General features: G+C 52.5%; 1 protein-coding gene across 2 annotated transcripts in view; it reads right to left on the bottom strand.

Moving 5' to 3' along the window:
- Positions 1-1,550: 1,550 nt before the first annotated feature.
- Positions 1,551-11,370, bottom strand: part of LOC116546869 (choline transporter-like protein 2) — a 12,588-nt gene continuing 2,768 nt past the window's right edge. The window contains exons 2-20 of one of the 2 annotated variants that reach the window (XM_032272994.1): positions 11,218-11,291; positions 11,001-11,085; positions 9,816-9,885; positions 8,655-8,739; positions 8,412-8,522; positions 8,262-8,322; positions 8,048-8,171; positions 7,847-7,930; positions 7,643-7,755; positions 4,654-4,785; positions 4,468-4,567; positions 4,287-4,379; positions 4,029-4,113; positions 3,333-3,595; positions 3,162-3,256; positions 2,216-2,319; positions 2,022-2,095; positions 1,861-1,931; positions 1,551-1,726 (exon numbers count right to left, since the gene is read on the bottom strand). In XM_032272994.1, the coding sequence (XP_032128885.1) occupies positions 1,566-1,726; positions 1,861-1,931; positions 2,022-2,095; positions 2,216-2,319; positions 3,162-3,256; positions 3,333-3,595; positions 4,029-4,113; positions 4,287-4,379; positions 4,468-4,567; positions 4,654-4,785; positions 7,643-7,755; positions 7,847-7,930; positions 8,048-8,171; positions 8,262-8,322; positions 8,412-8,522; positions 8,655-8,739; positions 9,816-9,885; positions 11,001-11,076 (1,902 nt within the window). In that variant the 5' untranslated portion in view covers positions 11,077-11,085; positions 11,218-11,291 and the 3' untranslated portion in view covers positions 1,551-1,565. The remainder of the gene's footprint in view (positions 1,727-1,860; positions 1,932-2,021; positions 2,096-2,215; positions 2,320-3,161; positions 3,257-3,332; positions 3,596-4,028; positions 4,114-4,286; positions 4,380-4,467; positions 4,568-4,653; positions 4,786-7,642; positions 7,756-7,846; positions 7,931-8,047; positions 8,172-8,261; positions 8,323-8,411; positions 8,523-8,654; positions 8,740-9,815; positions 9,886-11,000; positions 11,086-11,217; positions 11,292-11,370) is intronic. The other variant, XM_032272993.1, reaches the window with a different exon arrangement.

Genomic DNA, 11,370 nt, shown 5'->3' with positions numbered 1-11,370 from the left:
TGGCGTGATCTTGGCTCACTGCAACCTCTGCGTCCTGGGTTCAAGCAATTCTCCTGACTCAGTCTCCTGAGTAGCTGGGATTACAGGCACCTGCCACCATGCCTGGCTAATTTTTGTATTTTCAGTAGAGATGGGGTTTTGCCATGTTGGCCAGGCTGGTCTCAAACTCCTGTCTTTAAGTGATCCACCCACCTCAGCCTTCCAAAGTGCTGGGATTAGAGACGTGAGCCACCGTGCCCAGCCCTTATCTCCACTTGTTTAGTCCCTCCACATGCCCCACTGCTCTCTTTACTGTTCCTGGCACAGTCCCACCCCAGGGCCGCTGTACTTGCCGTTCCCTCTGCCTGGATATTGCCTACAGCTTCAGATCTCAGATCTAACATCACCAGCACAGTGACACCACCTGGACTCCCACACCTGCCACAGGTCCAAACAGTTCCCTGTGCTTTACAGACCTACAGACATACTGATGGCATGTCCCAGTTTGCAATCATACATTCACCAATATACCCCCAAACTGTAAGGCCTTGAGAGAAAGCCCGCCCTCTTAATGCCTGATACACAATAGGTGCTTGATAATGTTTGTGGTCTGAGGTCGGGCATGGTGGCTCAAGCCTGTGGGAGGCTAAGGTGGGTGGATCACTTGAGGTCAGGAGTTTCAGACCAGCCGAGACAACACAGTGAAACCCTGTCTCTATTAAATACACAAAAATGAGCCGGGTGTGGTGGTTTGCGCCTGTAATCCCAGCACTTTGAGAGGCCAAGGCAGGCGGATCACCTGAGGTCGGGAGTTTGAGACCAGCCTGGCCAACATGGTGAAACCCTGTCTTTACTAAAAATAAAAAATATGCCTGGTGAGGTGGCTTATGCCTGTAACCCCAGCACTTTGGGAGGCTCAGGCACGCAGATCACCTTAGGTCGGGAGTTCGAGACCAGCCTGACCAACATGAAGAAACCCCATCTCTAAAAATACAGAATTAGCCAGGCATGGTGGCGTGCACCTGTAATCCCAGCTACTCAGGAGGCTGAGGCAGGAGAATCACTTGAACCTGGGGGGAGGAGGTTGCAGTGGGCCAAGATTGTGCCATTGCACTCCAGCCTGGGCAACAAGAGCAAAACTCCATCTCAAAAAAAAAAAAAAAAAAAAAAATTAGCCAGGTGTGGTAGTATCTGCCTGTAATCCCAGCTACTCAGGAGGCTGAGGCACAAGAATCGCTTGAACTACAGAAGTGGAGGTTGCTGTGAGCCAAGATTCCTTCACTCCACTACAACTTGGACAACAGAGTGAGACTCTGTCTCAAAATAAATAAATAAAATGAAAATTAAAAAATAAATAAATATACAAAAATTAGCCAGCTGTGGTGGCAGGCACCTGTAATCCCAGCTATTTGGGAGGCAGAAGCTGGAGAACTTGCTTGAACCCAGGAGGCAGAGGTTGCAGTGAGCTGAGATCTCACCACTGCACTCCAGCTTGGGTGACAGGGCAAGACTCTGATTCAAAATCAAACAAAAACTCTGTAGTCTGAATAAATAACCAATTCCCCACTTCTGACCTCTATCCCCATTTATCTAGTCAAAGAAGACCAGCAAAACATCTCTTTCTTCCCAAACCCCCATCTCTCCCCAGCGGTCCATACCAGTATAGGAACCCAGTAATAGTTGAGGGGTGGTGCTGTATCCTGCACGATCCTAATACGGTGAGTGAAGAAGAAGAAAGCCAGGATCCCTGGAAAAAGGAGAGGAAAGCAAGATGCTGAAGGGTTCTGGGTATAGGAAACAGCTTCCCAAGAAGATGACACCCAACACAGAAGACGGAAATCAGGCTCCCACACCCTGAGAGACTAGGTGAACGGCACTCACCCACACTACCCACGATCAGAAGTTTGCCCAACAGAAAGAGGAAGTCAGTAACTTTGTCCAGGACAGCCACTCTGTAGGGGACAGTGAGGGTCAGGTGTGAATGCTGGCTTCAGGGACTAGGGGAAGAGGTGGGGTGGCAGGAGGAAGATGTCTTCCCTGACCTGATGATGTTTCTCATGAGCAGAAAGAAGGCATTCCTGGCTGAGGTGCAGAAATTGGTGCCGTAGATGGCAATCTGGAGGAGAGTGGGAGGGAGAGATCAGACTCACTGAGTGGGCATGGTGGTGGTGGTGGTGGTGGGGGGCATCACCATGCAGGAGCTGTTGGGTTGGTTGGCGGTCCCAGGCCCACTCACCATGATGTAGGCATTCCTGTTGAGGAATTTGATGAACTTCTCCAGGCACCAGAAGCAGCATTTGAGACAGGTCATGAGGTACTTGGCAAACCTGTTCTCCGCAGCTAGAAAAGAAGGGAAGGGATGTGGAAGTGAGGGGACACCTGGCCTGGCCTGGAAGGGATCCCCTCTTCCCTATCACACACATTTGCCACTGTCCAGGTCTCCTGAGTCCATGCTGTCAAAGAGACAGGGACTTGAGCCCAGGATTTTGAGGCTCCAGTGAGCTATGGTGGTACCACTGTACTCCAGCCTGGGCAGCAGAAAGATCTTGTCTCTAAAACAAAGAGCAACCAGTCCCAGCCCCACAGCCCCTCTTCTGGCTTTTTTTTTTTGAAACGGAGTCTCGATCTGTTACAGGCTGGAATGCAGTGGCTCGATCTTGGCTTACTGCGACCTGCACCTCCCGGGTTCGACCAATTCTCCTGCCTCAGCCTCCCGAGTAGCTGGGATTACAGGCACGTGCCACTACGCTCGGCTAATTTTTGTATTTTTAGTAGAGACGGGGTTTCACCATGTTGGCCAGGCTGGTCTTGAACTCCTGAACTCCGCTTTGGCCTCCCAAAGTGCCGGGATTACAGGCATGAGCACCGCATAAACCCATAAACCAGTTTTATTCCTGCTCTCTTGAGCGCAAACAGATCTCACTCCTACTCGCTCTAGTAATAACCAGTGGTGGGCCAGGCCTCATGAGCCTGCCTCCTCTGGTAGGCTCTCTGGGCTGCTTCTGCATCACAGGACCCAATCACGCAAACTCCCGAACGTCACCGTCACAGACAGAAACCAATGACTCCCCTATTCTCTTGTCCCCACCCACCTCCAAGCAAGAACCAATCCTGGTTTGCTACTCAGCCTCACCCCCCCCCCACACCCGCAGGAGCCAATGCCAGCCGTGGGTGGGCCGTACCTTTCAGCCGCTGATCCAGGTACTCTAGGATCACTCGGATGATCTGCACAATGGCCAGGATGAGCGCGCCAAAGGCTAGGGAGCCTGTGTGGTACCTGCGGGCCGAAGGGGTGGTCGGTGGCCGGGCCAAGCCTAGTCCTCCACCCCGTCCTGCCTGCAACGCCAGCCCACCTGAGCGCCCGACCGAAGGCAGAGAAGAGCGGGAAGGCGGGCAGGTCGTCTGGCTTGCGCAGGGCCCAGTAGTAGGAGGCAAAGGCCCCGGCCAGCGTGACTTGGCCCAGCGCCAGCACGAAGTTGGCCAACCAGAAGAACATGAAGGCATTGAAGATCTGCAGGCCCAGCAGGGCCCGGTGGTAGCCCGACTCACCACCGTAGAAGGCGAACTGGCAGCGGGCATTGGGGCATAGGCGAGACTCATTGGAGGAGGAGAAGGTCTGTGGGAGAGAAGGGAGAACGAGTCCAAAAAGAGGCGCCAGGACTTCAGAGTGAGCTCTGAGCATCAGATGTGGGGCCAGGAAGACATGGGGATCAGAGTTAAGTGAAGGAATTAAGGGTTCCGAATATGGGCTTGTGCAAAAAAAGGGATTCTAGAAACAAGAAGTGACCATCACCAGGGTCAAGAGGAAGGCATGGAGACAGGAAATGAAGTGGGGAAAATGAGTGATTTAGCACCTGGGGTGAAGGCCAGGTCAAGTTGGAGAAGTCAGTTTGTCCCGGGAAGTTGTTTGATCCTCCCACCTCCCCCAGCCAGCACAGGGCATGCAACAGGGGACAGTTGCTTGCTGAATAATCTCCAAGTGGACATGAGAGGTTTCAAATCATCTGGGGCCTGCTGGGGCAGGCCCTCCCCACCCCAGGGATGCCCACCTCTGGGTTGCACGTTTTCGCAGTGAGTGGGCAGGGGCCATCATCAAAGATCTTATAGACCGCTTCGTTGGAAGTGGACAGGAAGCTAGAGGCTCGTTAAGGAAGTGGAGGTCTAGGACTGAGGACCCCAGGGACTTGTGGGAAAGAATCTATTCTCCCACCAGTTTCCAGCCCTGTTCCTAAGCTGCAGGTTACTTCTGGGCAAAGTTGGTCTTTAGCCATCCCTGGGGTCAGAGATTGGTATCTGGGGGTGGATACACTGCAGTGCTGGCCCAGTAGGCAATGCAGAGGCACAGCAGGAAGAAGGTGACCAGTGGGTAGAGCATGGAGCACATGACGTATCCCACAGCCCTAGGGAGGAACAGAGACACAGGCATCAGGGCAAAAGACATGACTCTAGGGATAGGTTCATCTTGGCCCCTGATGCCCCGGCCCCTACCTGCTGGCTTCTTTGATGAGTGCGATCGCGATGAGAATTCTCTTCCGGAGAAAGATGAGCAGTAAGATGATAATGACTTCAAGGATACTCAGAATGATCACTGCAAAGGGCAAAGGCTGAGCCGCCTGGGCTCCCCACTCCCTCCAAGTCCTCATGTAGGGGCAGGATTGGGAGACTGGGACTCACTAAAGGCCAACCAGGTCTGCCGTAAATGCAGGTACACCCGGAAATCCGTCTGAAAGCCGAGGTCCACCAGAGAGACATCAGAGCCAGCCTCACCACGCAGTCGGGAGTACTCCATGTAGCAGTGAAATATGCCTGCATGGGGAACCACAAGCTCAGTCCACCAGTGCCTCCTGCAACTTTGCAAAGCAGCTACAGCTGCCCCATTTAACAGAAGCAAACACTGGCCAGGCTTGGAGGCTCACACCTTAAACCCAGCATTTTGGGAGGCCGAGGTGGGCAGTGGGAGGCCGAGGTGGGCAGATCATCTGAGGTCAGGAGTTCGAGACCAGCCTGGCCAACATGGTGAAACCCTGTCTCAACTAAAAATATAAAAAGTTAGCCAGGCGTGGTGGTGGGTGCCTGCAGTTCCAGCTACTCGGGAGGCTAAGGCAGATAAATTGCTTGAACCCAGGAGGTGGAGATTGCAGTGAGCTGAGATTGCGCCATTGCACTGTAGCCTGGGCAACAGAGCAAGACTCTGTCTCAAAACGAAACAAAACAAAACAAAACAAAACAAAACAAAACAAGAAAACAGAAGAAAACATTGAGCATGAGAGGCTGCCTTTTTTTTTTTTTTTTTTTTTTTGGAGTTTCGCTCTTGTTGCCCAGTCTGGAGTGCAATAGCATGATCTCGGCTCATCGAAACCTCTGCCTCCCAGGCTCAAGCGATTCTCCTGCCTCAGCCTCCCCAGTAGGTGGGATTACAGGCAAGTGCCATCATGCCCAGCTAATTTTGTATTTTTAGTAGAGACGGGGTTTCTCCATGTTGGTCAGGCTGGTCTTGAACTCCTGACTCAGGTGATCCGCCTGCCTTGACCTCCCAAAATGTTGGGATTACAGGCATGAGTCAGCGTGCCTGGCAGAGGCTGCCTTTTCTTGTGCCTGCCTCAGGGACTTTACACTTGCAGTTCCCACTGCCAGGCACTTTCTCTCACGATGGCTGGATCCCACATATCCTTAGGTCTCTGCTCAAGTGTCACCTTCACAGGAGACTTTCCAGAATCCTTTCCCCCTATTTGGAATCATAATCATGCTGCCATGCTCTAACTTCTCTCTTTCTCTTTTTTGAGGAGTCTCACTCTGTCGCCCAGGCTGGAGTGCAATGGCATGATCTTGGCTTACTGCAACCTCTGCCTCCCCGGTTCAAGAGAGTCTCCCTGCCTCAGCCTCCAGAATAGCTGGGATTACAGGTGCCCGCTACAACGCCTGACTAATTTTTATATTTTTTAGTAGAGACAGGGTTTTGCCATGTTGGTCAGGCTGGTCTCGAACTCCTGACCTCAGGTGATTTGCCCAGCTCAGCCTCCCAAAGTGTTGGGATTATAGGCGTGAGCCACCGCACCTGGTCGAGTCATTTTTTTTCCCACCTTCGCTCCCCTCCACATTTTTTCTTTTTTAAAGACAGTGTCTTTCTCTGCTGCCCAGACTGGAGTGCAGTGGCAGGGTCACAGCTTATCGTAGCCTCAAACTCCCAGGCTCGGGCAATCCTCCCACCTCAGCCTCCCCAGTAGCTGGGACTATAGGCTTACACCACTACACCCAGCTAATGTTTACATTTTTGGTAAAGATGCGGTCTCATTATGTTGTCCAGGCTCGCCCAAAACTCTTGGGCCTCCCAAAGTACTGGGAGATTACAGGCACGAGCTACTGTGCCTGACCCAAGTAGATTTCTTGAGAATGCCTTTTGCTGTTGATAAAAGTACAGACCTAGACCCTGGATTGGAGGGCAGTGGTGAGCCTGGCTTAACACAGCCCCCACTGAAGGATGCTGAGGCTGTTATCACAGGAATCTGCTCTTGGCCTGTAACCCCACACTTTCAGAGGCCAAGGTGAGAGGATCACTTGAGGTCAGGAGTTTAAGACCAGCCTGGCCAACATGGTGATACGCTATCTCTACTAACATACAATAATTTGGCCAGGCATGGTGGCTCATGCCTGTAATCCCAGCACTTTGGGAGGCCAAGGTGGGCAGATCACCTGAGGTTAGGAGATCTAGACCAGCCTGGCCAACATGGTAAAACCCCATCTCTACTAAAAATACAAAAATTAGCCAGCTGTGGTAGTGCATGCCTGTAATCTCAGCTACTGGGGAGGCTCAGGCAGGAAAATCGCTTAAACCTGGGAGGTGGAGGTTGCAGTGAGCCAAGATCAACCCACTGCACTCCAGCCTGGACAACAGAGCAAGACTTTGTCTTAAAAAAAAAAAAAAAAAAAGGCTGGGCTCGTGGATCACGAGGTCAAGAGATCGAGACCATCCTGGTCAACATGGTGAAACCCCGTCTCTACTAAAAATACAAAAAATTAGCTGGGCATGGTGGCGCGTGCCTGTAATCCCAGCTACTCAGGAGGCTGAGGCAGGAGAATTGCCTGAACCCAGGAGGCGGAGGTTGCGGTGAGCCGAGATCGCGCCATTGCACTCTAGCCTGGGTAATGTGAGTGAAACTCCGTCTCAAAAAAAAAAAAAAAAAAAAAAAAACAGAGCCAGGCTCGGTGACTCAGGCCTATAATCCCAGCACTTTGGGAGGCCGAGGTGGGTGGGTCACCTGAGATCAGGAGTTCAAGATCAGCCTGACCAACATGGAGAAACCCCATCTCTACCAAAAATACAAAATTAGCTAGGTGTGGTGACCCATGCCTGTAACACCAGCTACTCGGGGGGCTGAGGCAGGAGAATTGTTTGAACCCGGGAGGGGGAGGCTGTGGTGAGCTGAGATCGAGATGGCACCATTGCACTCCAGCCTGAGCAACAAAATGAAACAAAAGAAAACAAAGAAAAAAGGATCTGGTCTTCTCAACAACACCAAGATGAACATTTTCACAAGTATGTCAAGTAAGCGATGAAGAATGTCTGATGGCTTAGGATACATTTCCTGATGGGCCATTTCCATGGGAAAGGAAAGGGCGGTGTGCAGATTCAGGAAAGAGGTGTCTCGGTGAGGGGGTGACGCACCATAGCCCAGCACCAGAATCACCATGATGATCATCACCCAGACCATGATACCAGCCAGGAAGCGCAGCAGTATGATGAACAGGAGGCTCATCACCATGGCAATGACCAGGCCTCTGGGGAAAAGAAAAGGGTCATGAACAGATGCCACCCCGGCCAGGCATAGAGGGGGCAGCCAGGGGAGAGGCCCCTTCCCTCCCGACTTACATGATAATCCAGTACCAAGACACGGTGTAATCTTCAAATATGCGCATGGCAAGTTGCCGCGCCTCGAGGACCCCATTGGCTTTCCTGGGGGAAGGAGAACGAGGCTCGGATCAGACCCTTTTCCATGGTCCAGCCAACCCCAGGGAATGCCTGTCCCACCCAGGAAAGCGCGACCCCAGCATGGTGCGCCAACATCCTCACTTAGCACCCTCCACCAGGTCTGTGATGTTTTTCCGGGAGCCGTGCCCATCCTCATAGGTCGTCTCATTGCCCACCATCAGGACACCCTTGTGGGCGTGGATGGCGGGGAAGCATCTCCGGGCCACTGCATGGAGTAGAGGATAGGACCAGTCAGGCTGAGCCTCTGCACAGACTCCCCGTCCCCACCTGAGCCTCCTGGGATCCCCTGACTCACAGGGTTTGCTGGGGATGAGGACAGCGGGGCAGTCACCATCTCGAAGCACCTCAGCGACTCCCTGCCGAGAGAGATGGAGGGAGGTGAGTCCCCAAGGCCAGCACCCTGCCACTACCCATGCCTGAGCTCCTGGGGCAGGCTACAACTCACTTTATTGTTCTTGAAGCCAGGAACACAGAACTGCTTATAGTACTCAAAGTCCCGGGAGTTGCGGGCATTCAGGTACGTGAGGTAGCGGTCGGGGCATTTTTCCACACAGATCTGGGAGGGGAGAAGGAAGGGATTGGGTGGGGTTGGGACAGACTGCTCAGGACTGAAGTCCCAGCCTACCTTCACAGTGGGAAATGGATGGAAAGCAGGGAAAGGAAAAGGGGAACAGTGGGTACAGGTTACCTGGGGAGTAGGACATTGGAATTCCAGCAAAACCAGGGGGCTGGCACACTTCACAATGTTGAAATAAAACAGGAAGGGTTTGTTCCTGGAGTTGGAGAAGGGAGAATGGAAACTGTCAAGACTTCTTAACCACCCAACAGAAAACTTCTTTGCTTCTTTTTTCCTTATTTTCTCTCTCTCTCTCTTTTTTTTTTTTTTTTTTGAGACGGACTGTTGCTCTGTTACCCAGGCTGGAGTGCAGTGGTGAGATGTGGACTCACTGCAACCTCCACCTCCCGGGTTCAAGTGATTCTCTTGCCTCAGCCTCCCGAGTAGTTGGGAACACAGGCACCCGCCACCACGCCCAGCTAATTTTTGTATTTTTAGTAGAGACGGGGTTTCACCATGTTAGGCAGACTGGTCTTGAACTCCTGCCCTCAGGTGATCCTCCCGCCTTGGCCTCCTAAACTGTTGGGATTACAAGAGTGAGTCACTGCGCCTGGCCTCTTTTTGTTGTTGTTTTTTGGAGACACAGCCTTTCTCTGTTGCCCAGGATGGAGAGCAGTGGCACAGCCTTGGCTCGCTGCAGCCTCAACCTCCTGGGCTCAGGTGATCCTCCACCTCAGCCTCCTGAGCAGCTGGGATGACAGGCATGCACAACCACACCTGGCTAATTTTTTGTAGTGACAGTATTTGAACCCAGGTGGCGGAGGTTGCAGTGAGCCAAGATCGCACCATGGCACTCCAATCTGGGCAAAAGAGTGAGACTCTCTCTCTCTCTCTCTCTCAAAAAAAAAAAAGATATTTTATACAGTGCCAGGCAGGATGGCTCAGGCCTGTCTTATGCCAGCACTTTGGAAGGCCCAGGTGGGAAGATCACTTGAGCCCAATTCCAGGCTGTAGTGAGCTATGATCCTGCTACTGGGTGACAGAGTGAGACACCGCCTCAAAATAATAATAACAATAAAACTGCAGCAGCGGCAACTCTATGGCAGGTGCCATTCTAAGCTCTGTATAGGTACTGGCACATCTAACCATCAAAATGGCCCCATGAGGGTGGGACTGTCATGATCCTCATTTTAGAGATGAGGAAACTGAGGCTCAGAGAGATTAAGACACGTGCCCTAGGTCACAGAGCCGGGAAGTGACACCACTCACACTGTACTTGCTCTGCTGTCTCACCTGCTCATCACCACCTGACGTCTGCTCCAGGACCGTCCCCTCTCTGTCTCTCCTGCCCTTAAAATGTGAGCTGCCAAAGAACAGGACACTTACTATCTCATTTAGAGCTATGTGTGTCCCCAAGGCCTAGAATAGTGGCTGAGGCTGGTGAGACTTTTATCAGTACTTGCTTTCTTTTGTTTGTTTTGTTGAGACCAGGTCTCTCTCTGTCACCCTGGCTGGAGTGCAGTGGTACCACCCACCATACCTTACTGCAGCCTTGATCCAGCTCAAGCGATCCTCCCACCTCAGCCTCCTGGGTAGCTGGGACTAGAGGTACACCCCACCATGTCCACCTAATTTTTTTGTTTGTTTCTTTTGAGACAGAGTGTCACTCTGTCACCCAGGCTAAAGTGCAATGGTGCGATCTCCGGTCACTGCAACCTCTGCCTCCCAGGTTCCAGTGATTCTCCTGCCTCAGCCTCCCAAGGAACTGGGATTATAGGCATCTGCCACCACGCCTGGCTAATTTTTTTTTTTTTTTTTTTTTGAGACGGAGTTTCGCTCTTGTTACCCAGGCTGGAGTGCAATGGCACGATCTTGGCTCACCGCAACCTCCGCCTCCTGAGTTCAGGCAATTCTCCTGCCTCAGCCTCCTGAGTAGCTGGGACTACAGACACGCACCACCATGCCCAGCTAATTTTTTTGTAGTTTTAGTAGAGATGGGGTTTCACCATGTTGACCAGGATGGTCTCGATCTCTTGACCTTGTGATCCACCCGCCTCGGCCTCCCAAAGTGCTGGGATTACAGGCTTGAGCCACCACACCCGGCCCTAATTGTCATTTTTATTTTTAGTAGAGACGGGGTTTCACCATGTTGACCAGGATGGTCTCGATCTCTTGACCTCGTGATCCACCCGCCTCGGCCTCCCAAAGTGCTGGGATTACAGGCTTGAGCCACCGCGCCCGGCCTTAATTTTTGTATTTTTAGTAGAGACAGGGTTTCACCGTGTTGGCCAAGCTGGTCTCAAACTCCTGGCCTCAAGCGATATTCCTGCCTCGGCCTCCCAAAGTATTGGGATTTCGGGTGTGAGTCACTGCACCCAGCCCTGTAAACACTTGTTAACTGGACTTAAGGAGATGGGGAACGCCTAGAATCTTCCGCCCACTCCTCCCCAGCCCCACCAGTCCCCAGGGAGGACTCACTCGTTTTTGGTGCCCTTCTGCCCACAGAACTCGCCCCGGCTATCCGTGGGGTAGATGACCTTTCGAGGGTCTCCATGAGTCCAGGCTGTGGAAAGATCCCGGGATACTGAGACGCTGACACTCCTCAGAACCAGCCCTGTTTCCACTGCAGAGGCTGGGGCTGTGTGGCTGCCCCTCCTATCCTGGAACCCCAGGTCCCGTCTCATTCTCTACTCACCTATAATGCCCACAGCCACGTAGCCCACAATGGCCAGGAGCAGAAACACACAGCAAATGACATCTGTGCAGCCCCTGGGGAGCAGAGGGGCAGTGTTGAGGGGAGTCTTGGTGCCGTGTGCACCATGGGCACATCTGCACTCCGCAAACACCC

The sequence above is a fragment of the Sapajus apella genome, unplaced genomic scaffold (assembly GCF_009761245.1).
Source record: "Sapajus apella isolate SASKATOON/1434 unplaced genomic scaffold, GSC_monkey_1.0 scaffold1566, whole genome shotgun sequence".
In the NCBI taxonomy this organism is placed as follows: domain Eukaryota; kingdom Metazoa; phylum Chordata; class Mammalia; order Primates; family Cebidae; genus Sapajus; species Sapajus apella.
Note: the sequence above shows the minus strand (reverse complement) of the source record. Positions and strands in the feature narration are given on the sequence as shown.